Here is a 26303-nt window from a genome sequence, read left to right as displayed (position 1 = left end):
ATTTAAAAAATGAACATGTCTTCAGTGCTGAGGAAGGATTTAGTGATGAGGGTGATTGTTGAGGTGGGACAGTCAGTTTAGTCGCTCAGTTGTGTCCCACTCTTTGCGACCCCATGGACTGTAGTTCACCAGGCTTCCCTGTCCATTACCAACTCCCAGAGCTTGCTCAAACTCATGTCCATCGAGTTGGTGATGCCATCCAACCATCTCATCCTCTGTCACCTTTATTTGGAAGAACTTGGAAAGTCCCTGAGGGCTCAGCAGGTAAAGAATCTGCCTATAATGCAGGAGACACAGAAGACCCGGGTTCGATCCCTGGATTAGGAAGATCCTCTGGAAGAAGAAAATGGCAACCCATTCTAGTATTCTCGCCTGAAAAATCCCGCGGATGGAGGAGCATGGTTGGCTACAGTCCAAGGGGTTGCAAAGTCAGACATTGCTGAGCGACTAAGCGTGGGGAGTGACTCAGGGAGACAGCTGGAGGGGAAGAAAATTATTCCGCTTGGTGGTGCTGAATATTCTCTAAAGTGTGTTTTATACATGTAGTCTAAAACATCCCCTTCTCTCTATAGCCAATGAAAAGACCAAGACTGAATTTCTCTTCTCACATCCAGTTTTTGCTTCTGGTTACTTAATTTTCTCTACAGAGGTTCTCTTGATGTTCATTCAAATCTCATTTTACTTCTATAAAAGTATATACTTTCTTTCCCAGTGGCCCCAAAAGACCTACCCTCTCCAAATTTTTAGGAATGAATACTCCAAAACAGAAAAGCTATCCCAGTTTTTACTCTCAGAGAGTACTTGCCATCATCATTGTCCACAAACTTCTATCAATAACCCATTCTGCATGGTAATAATAGTTACAATAATAGAGGTTCTGACACTGGGAGTATTCATGAAGCTTTCATAGTTACCATGAAGGAGAGGCAAGAACAGCATTGGTTGTACAAATTCAGTGCTGAACTATATCAAAATGATTGCTTGACAATCATCCATGTTTAGCACTTCTCTCAGAAAGACAGGTTTTGATGACATCAATTCCTCTGATCAGAGGAAGGGAAAATTTTCCACCAAAAGTGAGAGTAGGAGGTATGACTGGGTGTGGATGCAGGTACATGTGTCGTGGTTACATGCAAGGGTATGTGAGAGATGGTGAGTAGAAAATAACTTTAGCTGAATGACATTGACATTATTGTCTCTAAAGTAGAAGTTAAAATTTTCTACTGAGAGTGGGCAAAAAAGGAGCTTCAAGAGTGTGGTTATTATTTAGACTAGGCTGTAGGTTATCAGATGTGTCTTCAAATCACAATTGTAAATTTCAGTAAGATAAAGAATTTAATTTTATTCTCCATCATTATTATCATGATAAATCCTCTAGGTCTGTGATTTCATCAGACAGCATGTAGGCTTATAGAATTATGGTGTACTCTCTGAACTGAGATGTTATTTTGAGGGCAACAATAATGTAGCAACAGGACACACGGACTCTAATAGTAACTGTAGTTGTAAAGATGTGGACGAAGATCTCCTGAGTTTTGGTAAATTTTCATTAACTCGGAAGCCATAAGGAAGATAGGAGAGGTTGACACCGCCTACTGCACCTCTGTGGGTGTTACACATCATTCTTCTTTGTCCAGTTGCTTGATGAGAATTGGTGCATGCATGCTAAGTTGCTTCACTTGTGTCCGACTCTGTGTGACACTATAGACTACAGCCCGCCATGCTCCTCTGTCTATGGAATTCTCCAGATAAGAATACTGGAGTGGGTTGCCATGCTCTCCTTCTGGGGGATCTTCTTGAACCCGTGTCTCTTATGTCTACCTATATTGGCAGGTTGGTTCCTTACATTGGCACCACCTGGGAAGCCCTCTTAAGAACTGGGCGGGACACTGTTTCAGAGCACTTCATAGGACTTTATGGATGATTGCATCAGTATGAAACTTTGTTTTTTTTTTTTACTTTTTAATTTTTTTGCATTTTCTTCCTTGGAAAGATTTGCATTGAAAGAACGCTTTGTATATAGCTTATCTGTTCACAATTTTAGCAATTTGTCTGCATTTCTACTCTGAATTCAACTATTACCTTTTTGAAGCTTTTCATGTCATGTTAAGGAAAAAAAACCTCTTCTTTTTGCAGCCCTAAGAAGAGCAGAAGTAGATATTGCTATTCAGTAAGGAGTGGGTATCATTAGCTTAGTACATCAGAAATTCTCCGAATATAAGAGGATTTCTTCTGAAATGATATAAAAATTAGAGTATTTAGCAAAGAATACCATTGTCATAAGCAAATTGATCTTCCCAAAGAATTCTAACCTTTAATTTCTCACTTCTCTTTTTCTGAAGTACTAAGCAGGGGAAGTTTAGTGTCAATACTTATAAAGGCACATTCTCCTTACCCTGGTCTTCTGCGTAAGTGAGACAAATTAAAATTTAGGAGGACTGGGTCCTTTCAAACTCAACTACTACTTGACCTTGATAATGTTATTTATTCTCTCTGAGCCTCAAGTTCCCCATCTATAAGGTTGGACTCATAATGATCTTGCATTTATATACTCCTTTGAGGATTGTAAAGGCAAAGCACCATATAAACCAGGAACTTTTTATTCTTTATAGTTCTCAACTGAGAGTATTACTTATAGGGTTCAGAACATATCAATGAGGAGCTAGGAAGTACGATTTTTAAAGAAAGGTTAACCTAAAAGTTGTGCAGAGAGCAAATATTTATATATTAACTTATGTAATCCCACTGGCTTCCAATGTGTTTGGAAATGTTTCCATAGCAAAAATCATATACCTCCAACTCATAAGAGGAAATTTCACTTGAGAATCCTGATACTCAACTTCAGGGATTGTTTAACCTTTGTTAAAAATATAGTCTGCTTAAATTTAATTCTCCTATTCATTCAGGTGGGATATTAGATGACTTTTCTGTATGATCATGCATATACAGTATTTTAAAAATATACTGGACACTAATTATTCTAATTACCATCTCAGTGTATATCCTCACTGTCTCAACTGAAGTTGGATTGTCTGAGCTATGAGACAGCTGTAGTTGATTAGGAGATGTGTTTAGTAGGAGGAACCTTAGAAAGGTGTATTTTCAGAAAAGATGTTGTCTTCATTTAGAATAATAACAAACCTCTAATGTCCCTTGGTCTTGATTCCCAGAACTAGACCAAAAGAGGATCCTACAGTGGCAGTGTTGGTGAAACCTGCAAGAGGCCTATTGTCTTTGGAGGCAAGTGTGACTTCATATCTAAAATAGATCATTGTTTACATTAGCAGCATTAACAAAATTAATCTAAACCAAATGTGATCCAGGTGGGAAAGAATTGTTTTTTTTGGAGAAGAACAGATAAACCTAAGTAAAAAGAATTGAATAAGGTCTTCTGGCTTATACAATGGTGAATTGCAAACAGATGTTCCAACTGTCTAACTACTTAACAGTTATGGGTAAGGAGCAGCACTGGAAGCTGAAAGATGGTAAGTAAAAAGCAAATCATTTCTATATACCAATATGTCCCTTAATCAAAGAAAAGTGCAAATAAAAGAATAACAACAATAACATCATAATTCAGGAATTAAAGATCTTGAGGGTAGTAGAACTACTCAGCCCTTTAAATGGGTAAAATATGCTAGAAGTACTAGCTTAGAAGAATAAAGAAAATTATGGAAAAGAGAAAGTGTAAGAAAGAGAATCTAAAACCTGTTGGAGTTTCAGTTCAGTTCAGTCGCTCAGTCGTGTCTGACTCTTTGTGACCCCATGGATTGCAGCACACCAGGCTTCCTTGTCCATCACCAGCTCCCAGAGCTTGCTCAAACTCATGTCCATTGAGTCGGTGATGCCATCCAACCATCTCATCCTTTGTTGTCCCCTTCTCCTCCTGCCTTCAATCTTTCCCAGCATCAGGGTCTTTTCCAATGAGTCAGTTCTTCGCATCAGGTGGCCAAAATGTTGGAGTTTCAGCTTCAGCATCAGTCCTTCCAATGAATATTCAGGACTGACTTCCTTTAGGATGGACTGGTTGGATCTCCTTGCAATCCAAGGGACTCTCAAGAGTCTTCACCAACATCACAGTTCAAAAGCATCAGTTCTTCGGTGCTCAGCTTTCTTTATAGTCCAACTCTCACGTCCATACATGACTACTGGAAAAACCATAGCCTTGACTAGATGGACCTTTGTTGGCCAAGTAATGTCTCTGCTTTTTGATATGTTATCTAGGTTGGTCATAGCTTTTCTTCCAAGGAGCAAGCATCTTTTAATGTTTATCATTTATTAACTACTGAGAATATCATTTTGTGAACTTATGTAAATGGAAGTGTTAATCTCTAAGTCATGTCTGACTCTTTGTGACCCCACAGACTGTAGCCTGCCAGGCTCCTCTGTCCATGGGGATTCTCCAGGCAAGAATACTGGAGTGGATTGCCATGCCCTTCTCCAGGAGATCTTCTCAACCCAGGGATTGAACCTGGGTCTCCTGCATCGCAGGCAGATTCTTCTATAATATCTTTGTGTTATTTGGTGATGGAAAAATGACTTTAAATGTGTATTTTACACAATCACATTTTATAATAAAAAGTTGTGGAATCTCTTTTTCAATATACTGAAGGAGAGAATGTAGCGTGGTTGTTATCAGTGGCTGCAAATGTAAATGATAACTTGTTTTGAGCCATTAGAGAGTGGTGGAGACTGTGGTGAAGTGTCAGCTGCCAGTTATGTTCAGAGAGAAGAGGATGAACTTCCTGACCCCTTCAGTCCTAAATTCATGACTATAAGTAAATTTCTTTATACTATCTTTAAGCAAAATTAAATGTGGCTTCCGTGAGTAATAGATCGCCCATGAGAAGCTGATCTCTTGTGAACAAAGGTATTTCATAGCCTCAAGAAGGACAGCTCATTTCTGCAATGGTGCTTGCTCTATGAGCAGTGGGTGCCCTATTGCTGGTTCCAGGCAGTATAAACTTTGTAGAGCTGACATTTTCTGACTCAACTCCTGCCATAATTGAAATTACTTTATTAAACAAGCTTGAATCATTTCAATTACTTCGTGGCCTGGAGTGCTGGTGGCATACATGATGACTACATGCTGATTAAATTAGAGCTCGTACACCCTGGAAAGATGTGCACACCAGAAAATGGTTTTCTGTTTCTTCAATATAAAAAAGCCCTCTCTAATTCACATTCACTGGATAGATCCCTTTGGGTTGTATATTAATATTCATAAGATAAACCACATAGCTAAAGCAGAAGATTAAAGTCAAGTCTCTTAATAAAGAAGTAAGAGTAATGACTACAGTAAAATCTCCAAAAATGCCATTATCCCCCTGAAGAGTGAACACTACTACTGTACATGTGTTGAAGCTGAGCAAGAGAACAATAAAAAATGAATTACTGCAGTGATTTGGATTTTAAAATCCGCTAGAGAGGAATGAGCAAACACAAACACTTAGCCCAATAGAAAAGAATATCAGGATCAGACGGTTGTACAAAGCAGCATCTTAAGAGTTGAGTTTACAGTTCACCTTATTTCGATATGAGAACAGATTTGTGCTCTAGGAGATAGCACTAAAAATTATGTCCCTTAAATAGACTAGATTCTCTTGGATACTGCACTGAATTCTGAGGATTGGGGGTAAACTAGGAGTCACTCAGAGAGCTGATTCTTGCTAGTTTACCCACTATGTTTGCTTTCCTTTGGCCATTTTGTTGACATCTTCTTGAAGAGATGAGGAAATTACATTTGTATATGCTTTCCTAGATATTTCCTGAGTGACCATTTTGAGCTGGATACTTCTTAGGAGCTGGTTGGTGATTCAGCAGTTAACAGACAAAGCTTCTGCTTTCGTGAAGCTTATATTCTAGTGGGAAGCAGTAAACATCTGTACTAGTTATAATGATAATTTCAGAGAGTGAGAAGTGCTAAGAGAAAAAGATGATAATATTATTGGGATGAATTGTTTGTTTTTGGTGGGATTTTTCCCTGATAGGGACCTCAGGGAAGATCTGTCTTTAAGGAGGGGACATTTGAAAAGAGAATACTTGCATGTTAATGCCATTATAATAATAATTTATTTTTGTATCATACTTTAGAGTTTATAGGGGACTTTCAAGTAAAATATGTCTTTTAGTCGGCATATCAATCTTGTGAGATCAGAATTATGATCTTAATTTTCTAAATGAAGCTAATAAAGCTTAAGATGACTTGGCACAAATTATACAGCCAGTGTGTGGCAAGACTTAGGTTCACGCCGTTTATTACGTAGGTAGTTTACAAAGAAAACTAGAGGATTTAAATAAAACCCAAAACACTGCTACTTCAAGAGTATTATTTTTGCATAACCTCCTTTCAGTCTGTGTGTGTGTATATGTGTGTTTGCCTGAGAACAGGAGGTGTATGTGTATTGATTCAAAAAGAATTGGACTCTTTCAAAAATGTATTACTCAGTAACTAGATTGTATATTAACATTCGGTCAAAACCAACTTATAAAGGAACTGTGATGGTCATTTCTATAATTTACAAATATTCAAGGTATACCCCTCATGTCACATGGCAGGCTACAGTCCATGGGGTCACAAAAGAGTCAGACGTGACTTAGCAGCTCAACAACAACAACCCCTCATGTCGCAAGGTATATGTTAGTCCTGCAATCTAGTTTATTCCAAATATTCTAATATGTCATGGTTAGAGGGTATGATGTCAGCTTCAATGCGATTCTTTATTTCCTCATGGCTAATGAGGAAGAGGACTACCAAATGAGGCTCTTGATGTAACTTACATGCAAACCACATGTTTCTATATTTTGGTTGATGAGTAATGGAACTTTAAAAGACCACAATTCTTTTTTGCATAGCGCTAATCCCTTTCTACCTTTGTTCATTTTTAATTAACTCTACATGCCATAATTTGCTAAATGGTTCAATTGTCAAGTGCAGATTTTCTTGTTCCAAACTGTTAGTACAATTTCTACTTATTCGAACAAACCCTTCACCTCAAAAAACTCATCTTGTTTCTGCCAGAATGTAAAGCAGCTGCATCTTCATTTTTGTTTTTTTCAAGAAAGCTCTTTTAAGAAGTCACGTCCCTGGCAGAGGTAACAGCATACACGAAGGCCTGGAGGCTGGTACCTAAAGAGTAAGAAGTAGACAAAAGATGAAGACTGAACAGCACACAGTGAGGCCCGATCTCGGGGAGCACTGATGCCGTGCCAGTGGGGGTGAGCTTTCTTCTTGGATGACAGGAGCCATGTAAAGGCTTTAAGCAGAGTACGGACAAATTTGGTTAGTTCCTTTGATGATTTTTCAATTGTTATTTTCTTTTTAAACCTCTTGTCATATATAAATTTCATCAGAAATTGGCTGTATTTACGATGTAGGAGAGAATTTTATACTCAACCCTGAAACATATTAATAGACATGGCCAAAACAATTCTTTCCTTTCCTTCTGAGCACAGTTGCTACTATTACTGGAAGAATTTGAGAAGTCTTGAAGAATATGTATTCACATTTTCAAATGTACATTTCAACTACTTAGAAATTTAGTGTATCTACATTCATGTGTTTGAGAGTGTTCATTCCATCATCTTAGCAGGCTCCTTTTTCTCCTCTTTTTGTTCTCTCATCTCCTTAGAAAGCTGCAATTAAAGTCAGTGCTGTACCAGATTAGAAAACAGCAAAAATATTCTCAGTATTATCATTTGGGTTCACACTGTTTTAAACTAGAGTCTTGAAAAAGATTGAAAAATTGGATTTGGGGATTGAACACTGACTCAGTTGTAGGTACCTTCCTACAGAGATTAATTTTTTGTTCTGTTTGAGGAAAAGACTGATTTGTAAGGTATACTTGACTGAGTGTTAGAGGACTTGAGTCTTTTAATGGCTTTACTACATGAGAATAACTGCAATTTATTGTGCTAGGTTTTATGTATGTATACATATATATATATACATAGTCATATATGGGGGCTTCCCAGGTGGCACTAGTGGTAAAGAACTTGCTTGCCAATGTAGGAGACATAAAGACCTGGGTCCCATCCCTGAATTGGGAAGATCCTCTGGAGGAGGGCATGGCAACCCACTCCAGTATTCTTGCCTGGAGAATCTTATGGACTGAGGAGCCTGGTGGGCTACAGTCCATAGGGTTGCAAAGAGTTGGACACAACTGAGATGACTTAGCATGTGCGTACACATAGTCATATATATGTATATGGATATATGTATGTATGCATAGGTACATCATAATTTGCAAAACAACTCGATGAAGTGGATATTTCCCCCATTGCAAAGTGAGGAAACCAAGGGTTCAAGAGGTTAAGAATCGTGTCCCTGGGCACACACAACAGGTAAAACCTGGCTTTGAACCAGGCTGACTGACTTCTAACCATGTCATTCAGCCCCTCCCACATCAACAAGCCAATTTTAGGCAAATCAACCTCTGTGGGTAGCAGTTTTCTATACAATATAGAAATTGGACTAGATAAAGAAGTTAAACTCAATTATTTCTAAACTTTCTAGCTTGGACATTCTGTAAGGGGTCTTCCTGTTAGACTTTGCCAGTTATGATTGGTAGAATTATTTGATAAAGTCATCATTTTATTCTTGGTTTATTCTACATTTTCTTTATAGGAAGCAAAAAGGAATCGAAGTTTCTGGATATGCCAGTAATGAATGAAAAGGATAGAGATTTTAAAAAGAGCAGACCTCTTTTGCCTGAGGGAGCTGGATGCCAGTCCTAGGTCTGACACTCAGTAGATGGGTCAAATAACACTTCTGAATTTCAGTCGGCTTATCTGGAAAACTGGGATGATAATACACAACTTGCAGAGTTGCATGAAAACTAGAGGCAAAGTTTAAGGTTTAGATTTTTGATTGATGCAAGTAAATATTATCATTAATATCATTATTATTATCATTGACAGTATGATTACACATCACTGTCATTATCAGAACTCACACCATTAAGGATAGAAAAAGGGGAACTTCCTATGGTTCCTTTTGATAGCTACTTATAAAATGGTCTGAATCAGAGAATTGATTTGCACTCAAAAAACTGGGTTAGAACTGAGTGGATAGACCATAAATAGTTGACTATAATAATATTTACTCATTTATGAAACCAATATTAATTGAACAGCTACTCATGGCTATGTTACTATTTTAAACCACAGATTTACCAGGAAACAAAACAAAGTTCCTATGGTTACAGAATAACATTTCAATGGGAATGACAGAAATAAATACATATTATGCCAATAGAGATGAGGGTAATGATGAACTATAGAGCAGAGGAAGTGGAGAGAGAGTGAGTTTCTGTGTAAGGAACTTGTTTGTTTATACAGTGGTTGGAGTGAATACTTTCAGTGAAGACATTTTTAAAAGGAAATGAAGGAACAAGCAGTGTGGACATCTGAGGAAGATTCTAGGCAAAGGCAACAGCATGTGCTAAGACTCCGAGGTGGAAACATTCTTCAGTGCTTAAGGAAGAGCAAGAAAGCCAGTGTATCTGGAGCAGAGTGAGCCAGAGAAAAGAACTGATACCAATGTGATAGCGAGAGTCCATCATATTGGGTCATATAGGCTATTATAAGGTTTCTTGGTTTTTCCTCTAGTGAGATCAGAAATCATCAGAAAGATTTAAGCTGAGAAGTGACATTCTCTGACATAACTGAAAAGGTTACTTTGGCAGTGGTATTGCAAATAGATAGTAGGCAAGAGTGGAAGAAAGGAGACAAGTTAGGGGACTATCGAAATAAATGTTACAATTTTACAATAATGTTGTAACAATCCAGATGGTTTTAACAAGATAGTAGCAGTGGAAGTGATAAGAAGTTGTTGGAGCTTGGATAACTTTCCAAGGTGCAGCTGAGGTGATTTGCTCATAAATTAGTATTCATATACAAGAGTGGATGAGGAGGCAAGGATGACACCAAGGTTTTTGGCCTGAGCAACTGAAAGGATGGAACTGATATTTACTGAGAAGGGGAATAGTTTTTAAAAATTAAAAAAATTATTTTTAACATTTATTTGGCTGCACCAGGTCTTGGTTGCGGCATGAGGGATCTTTCAGTTACAGCATGAGGGGTCTGTCTTTGTAGTTGTGGCACGTGGATTTTAATCTGCATCATGTAGGATCTAGTTCCATGATGTGGGATCAAATGAAAGCTCCCTGCATTGGGAGCATGGAGTCTTAGCTACTGGACCACCAGAGAAGTGAGAAGAACAGCTGAGAAGGAGGACACAGTGGGAGGAGTAATTTTGGTGGTGGTGGTAAGTTAAAAGCCAATAATTCAGTTTTGAATATGGTAAGCTTGAGAAGCTTACTAGATAATCCAAATGGAGACACCAGTGAGAAGTTGAATAAATAGTCTAGAGCTCAGCGGGGAAGGGTGGCATAGAGATAAATATTTGGGAGACATCAGCATACAGATGGTATTTAGAGAACATGGAACTGAATGAGATCACCCAGAAAGTGAGTGTCAACAGAGAAGTTCAAAGACTGAGCCCTGGGACTTGCTGATGCTTGGATTTGGGAAGATGAGAAGGAACAGACTAAGGGAGACTGAGAAGAAGCAAGCAGTGAATTAGGAGGAGATCTGAGAGAGAGTGACTTGGAAACTAAGCAGTGAAGTGTTTCAGGGAGAAGATGCATTAACACGAGGACTGAGTGACATAAGGATTGGGAAATGACCACTGTGTTTTTACATCCCAGTGTTGACAGCTTTAGCTGCAGTGGAGTATTTGGGTTTAAATCCTGACTGGAGCAGATGCAGGAAAGAATGACAGGAAACAGAATGTTGAAAACTTTTTTTGAATAGTTTTGCTGTTATAAGGAATATATTGGGGGCAGGGTAGTTGCAGGGGACATATGAGGTCGCAAGAAGATATCTAAACATGGGAAATGGTATAGTCTGTTGCATGGTGATGGGGTGATAGAGTGAAAAATTAGTGGTGCCGATGAGAGAGGGAGAGAAACACAATGGCATGATGTCCCTAACTAGGTGAGAGAGGACCCCCTGAGATAGGCACACAGACAGCTCAGGGAGCTAATCAGATTGCAGAAATCAGGCCTCTATTAAAAAGGTCATGTGAGCAAAGATACACAACCACAGAGCCAGAATCAAGGACTACAATAGCTGGGGCAGCTTTCTGCCTTTGATGCAGAAGCTCCTATGGAATACAGCAAATTGGGAGGTCACTGAGACAAAGTCACATGGAATACCTGATTATCATCAGAAAGGCATGGGTAAGAAGTTAGGTGTTTCCTAGATTCTTGTTATCACAATAACAATGCAGGTGGTCAGATGGCATCTTTTTTTCACTCTTAGAATTCATTACCTAATTGTAAATTTCCTGAGAGCAGGGCTAAGACTTTATATCTCTTTATATCCTGCTTTAGCTACTACAGTGCCTGGGACATAGTGGCTACTCAAAAAATAGGTGTAAAATTGAAGACACTCATCAGTACTGAAAGTAGATTTATATTGGGCCAAATTAACAAATTGAAAAATGGAACACTGAGCCTTTTGGTCATCAACAACCTATATGACTGACTATTTTTCAATGAACTAAATTTAACTATACTAACTAGTTTATCTAGAGATGAAGATGAGACTTCATGGATAGCTGTGCATTGGATGACCTCTTCTAGGTTACCCAACCCTTTACCAAAGGATATTTGGAGGCTGTCTCCCCAGTTTTTTTGTTTCGGTGGAAATAATGCACTTTTACTACTAAGTGACAGAACATTTCTATTTTACTCTAGCAAAGCAGGCCGGTCACTGCTATTTCTATTATGACTATTTCCAACAACTTCAATGCGAGGGAGCAGGGAGAAGAATGAAATGAACCACAAATACAAGCTTCCTCTGCTTGTCGCCAGCTCTGTGATTCCGGGCAAGACCCTTCTGTCGCTGAGCTTCAAAGGTCTCTTCTACAAATTATAATAATACCTATCTTGTTTATTTTGCAGATTACTGTGAACAGCAGATGAAAATTGTTGGAGAAAGATAAAATAGATGTTCCTTTACTGGGGTACAATGGACAGGCTTCATGTGTATTCAGGAACCTCCTGAAATTTGCCTTTATGCCTTTTTGCATTTTATCCCTAAATCCTCAGAGGTTTGTCTTCGGATTCTTACAGGGTTTTGTGACAACATTGCTGAAAAGCATTAATAACAGAGAAGTGTACATGTGTGTGTGTAGTCGCTTCAATCGTGTGTGACTCTTTGTGGACCTATAGATGGTAGCTCACCAGGATCCTCTGTCCAGGCAAGAATACTGGAGTGGGTTGCCATGCCCTCCTCCAGGAGATCCTTCCCACCCAGGAATTGAACCCACATTGCTTACGCCTCCTGCTTTGGTAGGCAAGTTCTTTACCACTGGTGCCACCTGTGAAACCCAATAACAGAGACTGTTGAAATTAGTTACTGTGGCCAGGTGTGCTAGCCCTAAAAATTACAGTGATGTTTTCTGTGCCTAGATGAGGGTTAAAAATAGCGTTGCCAAGAGTAGTGCTTTCTCCATCCTTAGTGTGTATCAGAACCACCTGGAAGACTTGTTAGATTTCTGGGCCCAACCCCAAGGGTTTCTAATTCAGGAGGTCTGAGATGCAGATCTGCATTTCTAACAAGTTCCCAGGTGCTGCTGCTGGTCTGTGCGTGCCTGCTCAGTCACGTCGGACTCTTTGTGGCCCTATTGACTGTAGCCCGCCAGGCTCCTCTGTCCAAGGAATTCTCCAGGCAAGAATACTGGAGTGGGTTGCTGTTTACTACTCCAGGAAATCTTCTCAACCCACCCGAGTCTCTTGCATCTCCTGCATTGGCAGGAGGGTCTCTTACTAGTGCCACCTGGGAAGCCCTGCTGCGGGTCTATGGTTACCATCTTGAGAGTCACTCATGTAAAGTATAGGTAAGCTCTGTAGGTATTCAGTAGGCAGGTTATTGGAGAAGCTTTGATTTTCAGGAAGTGGGTAATGTCCTTGAATAGGTAGTGGTAATGGTCTCTACTTTGGATTTCTTTGTTGAAAAGAAAAACAAGTTTCTTCGCATTTTGGTAGTGTTACTAAAGCTGACTTCTTTCTTGAGCAGCATGCTACAGCTCGACAGCTCTTAACATCTCTTTTGGGGGCCAAAATGGTGTAATATTCCATCTGACAATACGCCTGCTATTTCCCTGCTGATCTCACAGAGTGGCAGAGTAAGAGCCTTGTGGCTCAAGTCCAGGAACCGCTGATGGCTGCCGTGTGGGCTGAATGGACCCTTTAACTGAGGAGGTCACAGGGTTCTCTGTAAAGCCTTTCCAAGGATTTGAAAATACATTTTCTTTTGAAAGAGAAGGAAAGAGGCTTTTGGAAATAAGTACCTTTTGAAGATGTTTCCATTTGTGGTGAACAGGGAATGAGGAATTGAAGTGAAAGTACTGCTTATCATTTGGAATCTGTATTTTTTGCTGTGGAACATAGTCCAACATTACTTGCCCTGTTCCTTCCTTAGGAGAAGGATGTACACAGATTTCACAGGGCTGTCCTGGACAGCAACGAAGAGCACCGGCAAATAGCATAGAAATAAAGTGCTAATTAGCAGCACCCAGGGTGAGAAGCACTTGGGCAAAACTCGTTTCTGTGAAGCAGGAGAGCATGTTTTAAACACTGCCAACAACGTGCTGCTCTGTGACAGAGTTAAGTTTGGCTGATTTCGTTTGACCTCATAAATGCCAGTTGTCAAATCTCACTCTTCATTGCTATTTTAATTTTCTCAGGCCTGCCCTCCTCTTCCTTTTCTGTTTGCACTTAAGCCTTTAATACATTCCTCTTATCTTTACCTGACTGTTCCCAGTACTTAGTGTTTGGAGAAACTCTTTCTCAATCAGATCTGGGACCTGTCAAGGAACAGTAAATAAGCATAGTAGTGTAGATTAGATTTTAAAAAGGCTCTTCAGGTTGCATCAGTGCAAGCCATATTAATATCTGAGATGCCAGAGAGCTTTCACAGTTGTGGAACTCAGAGGAGACTGAAACTTCTTAATCCTTCGTATGTGGAAGAGGAAGAAGGAGAGATCATTTTTTTTTTTTCTTTTTTTTTTAGGAGAGATCATTTTTACTTAAGAAAAACTCGTCTGTCCAAGGGCAGGCAGGGTCTTAGAGCAAAAGGAGCTGAGCTGGCAGACAGTTTACCGGGTGGGGGCAACCTTGTTTATTCGCCTGTACAGATTTCTTCAGTGCCCCCCCCGACACGTATCCCCTTCAAAATCAATTGGGACTTACGAGCACTTGCAAACTATTTTTAAGCAGGTCAGAGCTGGAGCATTAAAAATGGTGAACAGTTGTAAATCCCAGGGAAATAGCGTGTGGGTGAAACTGCGAATATTTATGCAGTAGTTTTGGTTCCAGCATCCCCGTTTCTCAAGACATTTGAATATTTTTGGTTTACAAAATACTTCCACTTGTTTTTCTAATGTGAGAAGTGTCTACATTTTTATAACTCTTACTGAGGTATCTTAGGTTCATTACTGTCTCCATAAAAGCTAGTGATTTGGTGGTGGTGGTGGTGCACTTTATGAGCTGTCATGGGATGTGCTACATATTATGTTAAGGCGAGGAGGGAGATGATGACAAACAAATCACAAAGTTGTCCATTTTCCTAGACAATTTTACATCTGTTTTCCTCATTTTTTAATGATCTATATGTTTAGCAAAGTAAAATGCTTGTGCTGTTTTTTCATGCTTGGTACAATTAAGGACCGTGTTCTTATCAAAATATACATTTCACATGTTTTTTTATTTAAACAGTAAACAGACTTGGATGCTTATTCTACTTATGCTACTAAAGACATGAGTCATTTATGAGTTTCTTTCTCTGTTATAAAGCAATAATAATATTAAGTTCTGTAGGTCTTGATATAATATGGACTCCCAAGATCTAGAAGAATAGGGCAAAGTGATTTGATTTGTACATTGTCTGTGTGGTATTTGGGTTACTGCTGGTGTGTAGTCTTCACTGTAAATTAATATGTTGGTATTTTAATTTATCAATGCATTGATGAAACTGTGGCTAATGCAACGTAATCCTACTTGGACCTGACTACTCATGGGAAAATTTGGCACAAAGATAAAGGAACATTGTGTGTAAAGCTAAATCTAAAGACTTAGGTTTAATTGTAAAAGTTTTCTGAACTTTCTTACCTAAATGATCAGCATAATAAAAATTTAAAGGAAAATGATAAATTGGGATAAAATATTTGTGACAAATACAATGGTTAAATGATTAATGGCCTTAAAGATAAGGAGTTCTTAAAAATTGATAAGGAAAACTTTCAAATCACAGTAGAAAAAAAAGAACAAAGTAAATGAATAGGCAGTTCATAAAAGAAGAAAATTAATGGCCAATAAGAATGGAAAAAAAAACCCTCAAACTTCATCAGTAATCAAAGATATACAAGCTAAAATCAAACATCATTCCTGTTGATCAAATTGGCGGAGATGTAAAAAGGTGATACTTAGTTCGTAATCATTTATTCAATGCAATGGCTGCCCTTGCTCCTTCAGGATGGCCCTGAGATTTTAGAATGTGTTCCATTATAGCCTGCTACCGTTTTCTTCCTGGGCAGTGCAGCAGTGAGCCTGAGACCCATCTTTGGAATCAGACGCTGCAGGTTGGATTCTCAGCATTCCTATCTACAGTTTGGCCTTGAAAAGACTGCCAGTTTCCTAAACCTTTTGAGCTTCTGATTTCTCTTCTGTAAGATGGAGATAATGGCTAATTTACAGTTATTGTGAAGAGGTAATGAAACTAGTAATGCTTCCAGAAAAAAAGTAGTTTCTTAATAGGTGGTGGCTATTCTATTGTTTTTAGACTATTTCCTATAATTTCAAACACAAAATTTCACAATGTGTATTTTGTAATGCAAAATTTAGAGTATGTGTTAATACAAATATTGGGCAGGCATGGCCTCATCAGAAAGTCCTAGGCTACTTTGTGCTATGAGATGTTTGACGTTGTGACTTGGGATATTACCTGTTTCTATATAGCACAAAATATTTTTGTCAGGTAAGAGGCATCTTGGAACATTTTTTTTCCCCCACCAAAAATCCATACTGAATTTTGCATCATGAAACATAAAACTCATGCAGAACAGAGTGAGACAGACTAAGCAGGAGACAGAGAGAGGCATCATACAAAAAAGACAAAATCCATTCCCTGGGTAATGGGGAATAGATACAGGAGGAGAACTCAGTCTATTACATAGCTATCTGCAGTAACGGCAAGTCAAGAATGAGTCTCTATATAGTTTGAGAACTGCATTTGATGAAGCTGATGCACTTAACATGTGAACACTGAGCAACTGAGGACAGAGAGAAACTGAGAGAAAGGATCTGGTATCATAAGCAGCCAATGCGATTGGTTGTGGAGGAGCTTGGAGCACAGAATAAGGAGCCTCATACAAGAGCAAGTCAGACCAGCAACAGGCAGCCTCTGCCAGTAGAGGTTTTTCTACTTGTGTAGTGATAAACAATCAGAATTGACAGTGCACCAAAATGCTTATAGTTTAGTCTGTATATGTGTAGCCCCTGTCTTGGTTAGATCAGTATTATCCTGCCTGAGAAGTAACAAGACTTGAGGACTCCCTCATGCAAAATGCATCTTTTCTCATATTTATGGAATTCTTTGCAGAATGGTAGTCAGTTGGCTGAAATCACTAGCATTAACATCTATCCTTCAGCTTTTTCCTTTCCGGTGCTGACTCCCACCTGTCCACACCTGGTACCTCCAGACCCTTTGGAGAGGCGCTGGCTTGCTGACACTGACATCATGAGAATCCAGTGTTCACATGGAATTGCCATCTCTGAGGCACCAGAATGGAGCTGGATCCCAGCAGGGGCTAGACAAAGGGCCTCCTCATTCTCAGCCATACCCTTCTAAGTCCCTAAAGTAGATCTACTTGTGACCAGTGAACCCAAAACTTGTCCAAGGGATCCCAGTGTACAATAGCCCTGCTCTGATCAGTGTCTTCCTTTAGAGTTTCCTCACCTCATCAAAACATTCTCTCTCTTCTCCTAAGTATAACCAGTCCCCTACCACCATCTCATCCTAAAGTGGCCCCACAGGAGACTTGTGATACTGTGTGACAGCTATGTAAGATACCCCTGCATGTGAGCAGGGGTGCCATCCATAGCCAAACGTTTACCTATCTAAGCCTGTGCCCCCTTAAACTCCTAGAACGGGGTTCATTCACTCTGCTGTAAGAGGCAGCCATTCTCAATGTCAGGTTCATAAAGTTTTCAAAAGAATCTGCATTGTGATGGAACAACTGAGTAAACCCCAACTGGAAATGTAAAGGTACCTTGTTTCCTGAACCCCACGTCTTCCAGAAGGGACTGGCTAAACAAAACTTGCTTTGGGCTCAGTGGGCCATGCATTCTCTATGCTTCTGAATAAGTTACACTTCTTGGTGCTCCATTTTATCAGCTTACAATTTTCCTCGGATAACAGCAAGCAATTTCTCATTTCCTTCCTCCTTTGATGTATGATCTTTCAAATATTCATAGATGCTTTCCCCCTGCCTTTTTTGTTGGGAACCTGGGGTATTTATCTTTAGACCTTCAATCACATTGGTTTTGCAGTTCTGAGTTCTTTCCCAAATGTATGACAGCCGCAGGTTTCTAGAGTCTGGCTCCCAGAGTGGAATAAGAAAGTAAAAGCCTTTGGGCACATGGCCTTGGGCCTTGCAGCCATAGGCTGAATGGTGTCCTCCTGGCTGAACCCAACCCTGTGTCGCTTCTCTGGGTCTGAACCTCAGTTCAGATTTTCCTGCTCTTCCCACTCCGAAGATAGCAAAGTAGTAGCACCTAAGGAAAGGGGAACTTTTAATTTTTTTTCTTGGGCAGTGTGAAAACATGCAATTTAGGAAGCTCTCTGTTCTGTTCTGGAATAGAGTGGAGTTCAGGCATGGGCATCATAAGAACAAGAACACAGAGCTGGGCAGAGCCTATCAGTGGCCTTAGGTGAATGATTTAAGGTCTCTGAGCTCAGTTCTCTTATGCAGAATATTAGTAATTTCTGAGGCTGAATTGGGATGTCTGAACGTGGTCTGACTGTTGGAACATACAGTGGGCTCAGAATAATGAGGAGATATTGTCACTATGATTTTGTACTTTGGAACCAGAGAAACCTAGTTTTATATTCCACTTCTGCCACTCACTAGCCATGACCTTCTGTTAGGGGTCAGCAGGTTTCCCGTAAAGGGCCAGATAATCAATATTGTAGGCCCTGCAGGACATAAGCTTTGTTGCAACCATTTTACTCTGTCATTGTAGTGAACATAGCTATAGGTGGAAACAAATGGGCATGATTGTGTTCTAATAAGAGTATTTATAGACTTGAAATTTGAATTGCATGTAATTTTAACATGTTGCAAAATATTATTCTTTCCTCTTTTTTCAATCATTTAAAAATACAGAAATCATTTTTAGCATGCAGCCATGTTCTTAGCTTGCAGATGAGCTAGATTTGGACTGTGAGCCATAGTTTGCCAGTTCTCATCTTAGGTCAACACTTCATCTCTCCAACTCTTGGTTCCTTTTCCTGTCAGTTGGTTTGTTGTCTGTTTCAGTGAGGTAAAGTGCTTGGCATATAGTAAATGTTCAATAAATTATAGTTGTTATAATTAACTTTAGAAAGTGGAGATGCATATGTCTGCAATGGTATATATTTTTGTTTAATATGATTACAACTAGGGAAAAAGGTTTCAGTGTAGTTCCTTTTTGAGTTTGTCTAATCAAGAAGGGTAGATGAATGAAATTCAATTTTATAAGTTTCTCATCCATTGTATAATAAAGAGTTTATCTGGTCTTTGTCCTGAGTTCTTGAGGGGGAGCTTCTAAACCCTTGGGATTTCCCAAGTGCTAGAAGTGTCTTTGTTATTCACTGTGAGTCCCAGGGATCCCAGCTGAGTTTATGCTAATGAGGTAATTATGGTGACCCCTAGAAAGTGTCAGCATGGGAACAGAAGAATTTAACAGAAGAATTTCGGGGGGGACACAAATATTCAGTCTATAGCCATATATATATATATATGGCTCTATATACATATATATATATATGAGGATTAATACTATATTATTCCTCTTTTATAGATTAAATAACATAAAGGCACAGGGAAGCTAATAGCTTGTCCTAAATCACACAGTTGAAAAGTGGTGAAGTCAAAATTTGAACCCAAGCAAACTGGCTGTGGAATTCATGTTCTTAGTCACGAAGCTATATTGCATCTTAGAAAAATTGTGACAGCAACTAATATATTTGGGACAATCACTGTGTGTCAGACATCACACTTACTAATGTTAGTATATTTAATCTTCATATGGTCCCTATACTAGGAAGCATTATTAATCCATTTTACAAATGATAAAACCAGAGTATAGAGAGGTTAAATACTTGCCTAAGGCCACCAGCTTACTCAGTGGCAGAACCAGTGCCCAATTCTTTGTAAAAGAATTATCCCAGTTCTCTAACTTGCTTGAGGAAGATTGTTTGGGTGACAAGACTGGCAATGGGAGAGTAGATTCCACTCTGTGGTTCCAGGGGGCCATTGCTAAACCTTGTAGAAAGAAGAAAGGCAGGCAAGGATGCTGCAAAGAATCGCTCAGATGCACCCCTCAGAGACACTACAAGTAATGCATAGCAGGGGAGACAGGCCCCGACTTCCTGGTGGCCAGCACTGGAATAGTCAGCCCCCCATCCGCGTAGGAAAGCGTGGCAAGGAGCCACTTTACAGCTTACACTCTGAGAGGACTGTCAAGTGCTCTGGCGTTCCTCTTGATTCTGCTGCTTCTGGTAGCCAAGAGGCAGATCAAGCTGTGCTTTTGCTGAAGCTGGCCATTCTGAAGGTGGTTTGGACGTGTGATGATGTATTTTGTCCTTAGGTCATTACGTTGTGGGTGAGAATGACTGACTTACACCCTCTCTGCCACATCTTTTCTACTTTCACAGCCTTTGTTTACAGATCCTAGGGGATCAAACCTTACTTTTACAAAACTGCAGCTTTTTTCCACAAGCTTCTACTGTGAAAGGCAGAGACAAACCTCTTAAAGATATGCTTTTTAATTGTTTCATTTGGGGAGAGAAAGAATAAACTATAATTTTTACATGGGAGTGTGCACAGATAATGATTCCCCTAAAAAGAGTAATAGAGACAACAAAGTGTGCCCAGTGGGGTGCACAGCAGCGCGCTGGCAGTATTGATCTGGGGACTGGCATCCTCATTTTTTATAATTCCCCAGGTGAATCCAATGTGTAACCATGTCTGAAATCTTTGTCTGATCATATCTAATTCTTTTTTCTCTTGTTCAAGAATTTTTCAATGGCTCCCTGTTGCCTGTAGAATTGAAAGCTCGTAGTCCTTAACTTAGAATTCCTAGCCCTTTATGGTCTGGCCATAAGCACTGTTTTTAGTCCTGTCTCTGTTTCTAGCCTACCGTCTAGCCATTCTAGTTCTAGCCTACTGCCTTGCGTTATTTACTGTATCAGATAAGAAATTAAAGAGAAGAACCACACAGTTCACTCTTGCTCTGTGTGAACTTGCGGCATCTGTGCTCCAGGTTCCGCGCTGGCTTCCCATCTGCTTGGGGACGCGATTCAAGGAGTCGAGGTGGAGATTGTGATCTATGGGCTCGTGGTGATTGGATCCTCACTCCTGCACTGTGCCCTCTCTTTCTTGGCAGGTGCTGGTGACAGCTGACATGCTGAAGTCCTCTTGGGAGGAATTCTATATTGGGACTCTTCAGGCAGGGAGGTCCCTGGAGAGGGCCATCTGAGGCAGGATAGATGTCCTGTTATCCTGGAGCAGCTTAAATCGGTCAACTTTCACCGGCCCCTGGCAGAGCTGTTGAGCACTAATGCTGGTTTAATTTAGTGGTGACGACTCCTCGGTGAGGGGAGGAGGTGAAGGTTAGATTGACTGGAGGATGTTCTCAGTGTCCTCTCTTCTTTTCCTCTCCCATTTTGGCTCCTCGTCTTGTGTTCCCTTTTTCTGTTAAATTGGTTAATTTGCCCCAGCACCATCTATGCTGTTGTCTGAGCTGGGAACCCTGGAATCATTTTCCAGTTCTGTTTCCTTATTTCCCATGTCCAGTTAGTCATCTCAGCCACACATTTGACCCTTGTGACAGTTTTTCTCAGATGAGACCATCCCTTCCATTATTGAGATCTGCCCTCGATCAGATTCTCATCACAAGTTGCTTGCCTTAGGAGATCTTAGTAATTAGTTTCTCTGCCATCACCATGGTCCATTCTAACAGAGAACAAAAATACAGATTCCAGAATGATTTTTCTTAAGTGGTGGTTCTCAAACTTTGCTGCACATCTGAGTCATCTGGGAGCTTTTTAAATTGATATCCAGAGCATACACCATACCAATTAAATTATAGACAGAATCCCTTGAGGCTGGATCCTGGCATCCTCATTTTTTATAATTCCCCAGGTGAATCCAATGTGTAGCCATGTCTGAAATCTTTGTCTGATCATATCTAATTCTTTTTCTTCTTGTTCAAGAATTTTTCAATGGCTTCCTGTTGCCTGTAGAATTGAAAGCTCATAGTTCTTAACTTAGAATTTCTAGCCCTTTATGGTCTGGCCATAAGCACTGTTTTTAGTCCTCTCTCTCTTTCTAGCCTACTGTCTAGCCATTCTAGCTCTAGCCTACTGTCTTGTGTTATTTACCGTATCTTATATATGCCATACCTTTCTTTCCTTAGTGATCTTGCTCATGTTTTTTGTTTCTTCTAGAAACCAGATTAATACAGAGAAGATGAAGAAAGGGTCCCCAAAGAAGGTTTTATTATCCCAGTGGAGCCCCTTGGAGTAAGCAGTTGTGGTTAAAACTAATGGCTGAAGATACCAGTTAGCACTCCCCCTGGCCTTTACCCTACTTAAAAAAAAGTCAATGTCATAATCATCGGAAGAAAAGTCTCTAGTAGTTATATCCTGCCCTTAATTATAGATGCCTCATTCATCATGCCCACAGGCCACTTTCTAACTGGACCCCTCTGAGGAGCTATTTTCCTCCTTGGTCTAGATGAAGTGAATAATATAAGAGTCGAACGTGTCCCCCTTTCTTCCTCCCACTCTCGTTCCCTGCCCCGCATCCATCTTCACACTGCAGAGTCCAAACAGAATATTTTCTTTCTTTCTTCAGTTATCATAGCTTTTAAGGGAGCAAATGAATCTTTTACTTTTTAATCAAAAACTTACCACTTGTACCTTCTGGTGCAGCCTGCTCTATCTTCTCTGTAGCATTGCCTTCCAGGAAAGTGATGTGGCTGTCTTTATTATTTATTTTTTTTGTCCAAAGTCAAAGTGTAAATCCAGTTACTTTATAACAATATTGAATGAAATGAAAACCTCTGAAGTTTCTCTTCTCTGACTCAACATTTGTTTGAGAAAAATGAAGTTGCCATTGTTTGAGCTGATGAAGATTAAATGGACTGCCTCTGAATTTAATTGAGTCTCTGTTTGAATAATATCCATGGTGGGTCCTACTGCAATGTTTGGTGATTAATGGTGAGAATGAACAACAGTAACATCTGGACCCAAAGCTGTTCACGGCTTAGAAGGTGTTCATTCCTTTGAGAAAAAGGATTCTCTGCATCACTGTCCAAATAATCATTAGCAGATAGATCAGCTGAGACATTTTAATTAAAGTTTCAAAATGTAGGGAGAAGAAAAGTTTCTTAGCACTCTTATTTTATGTAACCAAGTTAAATCAAAATTTATTATAAAATAGGGAGATAGGTTTCTATTTCCTTTCAGGAAGAGAAAGAAGGTGGATGATGAAGTAGCATTTGCTTGTTATGAATATAAGTACAAAGAGGAGAACGTGAGCCTAGGATATGTTGCATTCAGTTGTTTTAACCATTATTGTAGGCAATATTTAAGAAAACTTTGAAGAATCATTCAGATTTAAAATTAGTTTTACCTGGTTTTTATTATAGGTACATGCATAAGTGCATGCTAAGTCACTTAGTCATGCATGCTCACACATGGGGTCATGTGTGACCCCATGAACTGTAGCCTGCTAGGCTCCTCAGTCCATGGGATTTCCCAGGCAAGAATACTGGAATGGGTAGCCATTTCCTCCTTCATTTTATTATACAAATTTGTATAAACTAAATATTGGGTTGTCCAGAAAGTTTGCTTGTGCTTTTGTAAGAGCTTACAAACTTTTTGGCCAACTCAATATAACAACGGAGAAGGCAATGGCACCCCACTCCAGTACTCTTGCCTGGAAAATCCCATGGACGGAGGAGCCTGGTAGGCTACAGTCCATGGGGTCGCTAAGAGTCAGACATGACTGAGCGACTTCATTTTCACTTTTCACTTTCATGCGTTGGAGAAGGAAATGGCAACCCACTCCAGTGTTCTTGTCTGGAGAATCCCAGGGACGGCAGAGCCTGGTGGGCTGCCGTCTATGGGGTCGAACAGAGTCGGACACGACTGAAGCAACTTAGCAGCAGCAGTAGCAGCAATATAACAAAATAATAATAAAAATCATTAATCATGAATAATTAAAATGATTGTTATTGTGTCGCTAAATTGTGTCTGACTCTTTGCGACCCCATGGACTGTAGTATGCTAGGCTTCCCTGTCCTTCACTATCTTGGAGTTTCCTAAAACTCATGTCCATTGAGTCAGTGATACCATCCAACTATCTTGTCCTATATCATCCCCTTCTACTCCTGCCTTCGATCATTTCAGCATCAGAGTCTTTTTCAATGAGTCAGCTCTTTGCATCAGGTGCCAAATGATTGGAGCTTCAGATGCAGCATCAGTCCTTCCAATGAATATTCAGGGCTAATTTCTTGTAGGATTGACTGGTTCGATCTCCTTACAGTCCAAGGGACTCTTAAGAGTCTACTACAGCACCACAATTCGAAAGCATTAACTCTTTGGTGCTCAGCCTTCTATGGTCCAACTCTCATATCCATATATGACTACTGGAAAAACCATAGCTTTGAATATATGAACTTTTGTTGGCAAAGTGATGTCTCTGCTTTTTAATATGCTGTCTAGGTTTGTCATAGCTTTTCTTCCAAGGAGCAAGTGTCTTTTAATTTCATGGCTGCAGTCACTGTCTGCAGGGATTTTGGAGCCCCAGAAAAGAAAATCTGTCACTGTTTCTACTTTTTCCCCATATTTGGTGTGAAGTGATAGGACCAGATGCCACGACTGTAGTTTTTTGAATGTTGAATTTTAAGCCAGCTTTTTCACTCCCTACTTTCACCTTCATCAAGAGGCTCTTTAGTTCCTTTTCACTTTCTGCTATTAGAGTGGTATCATCTGCATATCTGAAGTTGTTAATATTTCTACCAGCAATCTTGATTCCAGCTTGTGATTCATTCAGCCTGGCATTTCACATGATGTACTTTGCATAGAAGTTAAATTAGCAGGGTGGTGGTATACAGCCTTGACATACTCCTTTCCCAATTTTGAACCAGTCCGGTTTTCCACATCTGGTTCTAACTGTTGCTTCTCAGGAGGCAGGTAGGATGATATGGTATTCCCATCTCTTTAAGAGAAATAAAAGCACAAGAATGCTTTAGAAGATTTTTTTTTTTTCTAAGTGGTTGACTAATCAAACTGAAATTATTACAAAATGTTTGGGTAAATGAAATGACTCCTATATCTGTGCTTGTTGCCATAGGACTTCTATGTATTTGTTGATCAAATACATCAACAAATTACTTGGAAGGAATATCTTAACTGATGATATTTTAGTCTAATGCTCAACTAAGAATGCAAGGAATACATTTTAAAGAGCCAACTGTTTAGAAGAGATTTAACCCAGAGAAGTTTCTGGATACATCAACATTATTAAACAATAAACACAAATAGACTAGGGAATAAAGCTGTTGTGTTTATTTGTAAGCCACATTCATGCTTAAAAGTTTCTTATCACAATGTGAAGAGATATCATTGGTCACAACAAAAATAGCTACTAGAGAAAAATGAACCACTAAATGTGGGATACAACTGTCTTAATCCACGTCATCATTTGATATTATCATTTTGGCTAGGCAGCTTATTCTGTGTCAGAATGAGCATATATTAGCATAATCACAAGAAGCTGGACTGAGTTTAGGCCTTTCACTAATACTGAGATATATAATAATTTGTATCATAGGGAGTCAATGTACCTGATCTAACATGTGAAATCTCCTTACCGAAGTGATAAAAATTTGTGTGGTTTTTTTTTTTTTAGCTTTGTCCTTGTTAAAATTGGAAAACCCACATACTTTATGTGCAAGATGAAAATATTTTGTATAGAACGCCAGGTTCAATGATTATATTACATAAAGGTAATAGTTTAATAATAACATACTAGTATTTTGTAGGATATGAAAATTTATCTAATTACTTTGTAGGGTTGGAATCTCTTACAAATACATTTAGTTATTCAACAGATAGTATTGAGCTTCTCCTGTCTATAGGAGCTATATCTTAATCTCAAAGAGCTTAGGGGCTAGTAGGAGAGATTAGAGTTCAAGGAAGAAAATGATATGTATCACTGTGGGTTGACAGAGAGTTTATACTAATCAGAGTTATGGAGTCCCACAAAGACCCAGAGAGATAGAGCCTCTGCAGTCTCAGAAGCTGCCAAGAGAAAAGGGTGCCCAAGCATTTCTTACCACACTTGCAACTAAATGTTCAGCCTGCAATTTGCACTTGTAACTTCCACTATAACTGAGTGTCCAAAGAGAGTCACAGGACCTCACCTGCTCAGGAAGTACAAATCTACCATGTGAAATGTTATCTGAAACTAGACATAAGGGTAGTGATTATTCCAAGAGTTACATCTCTCCTGTTGGAATATCCAGACGCTCTTGATTCTGTGGGAAGAGATTCAATGGGAAGTATATTTGACAGGGATCAATAATTTGGTTTAAATTTCAGTATTGCAACGTATATCCAAATATCTGTGCTGGTCGTGTGTTGCATGACACTTTTGATCAAATAATTAAGAGAGTTTCTTGGAGACCAATTTATAAGAGATTTTTGTGTCTTCTCTCGCTTGCTTTCCCTCTGTATTACAAGGGACAGCAATTATATTTACTCTTTTAAGGCAAATCATCTTCCTCTGACAAAACGTGATCCACTGGAGAGGGGAATGGCAAACCACTCTAGGATTCTTGCCTCAAGAATCCCATGAACAGTAGGGAAAGGCAAAAAGATATCACAGCAGAAGATTAGCCCCCCAGGTTGGTAAGAGTCCAAAAAGCTACTGCGAAAGGGCAGAGGGCAGTTACTCGTAG

The 26303-nt window shown here is 39.5% G+C and overlaps 1 protein-coding gene across 1 annotated transcript in view; it reads left to right on the top strand.

The window, feature by feature from the left end:
• The window catches only part of LOC145544904 (uncharacterized), a 216956-nt gene extending 209674 nt beyond the window's left edge, over positions 1–7282 (top strand). The window contains exons 6-7 of the mRNA XM_081588292.1: positions 3171–3240; positions 7062–7282. Of these exons, the coding sequence (XP_081444418.1) occupies positions 3171–3176 (6 nt within the window). The 3' untranslated portion in view covers positions 3177–3240; positions 7062–7282. The remainder of the gene's footprint in view (positions 1–3170; positions 3241–7061) is intronic.
• The last annotated feature ends 19021 nt before the right edge of the window (positions 7283–26303 follow it).

The sequence above is a fragment of the Giraffa tippelskirchi genome, chromosome 1, assembly GCF_054371585.1.
Source record: "Giraffa tippelskirchi isolate mGirTip1 chromosome 1, T2T-mGirTip1v1.2.pri, whole genome shotgun sequence".
Classification (NCBI taxonomy): Eukaryota; Metazoa; Chordata; class Mammalia; order Artiodactyla; family Giraffidae; genus Giraffa; species Giraffa tippelskirchi.
The sequence above is the reverse complement of the archived record's forward strand: the minus strand, read 5'-3'. Positions and strand labels throughout refer to the sequence as shown.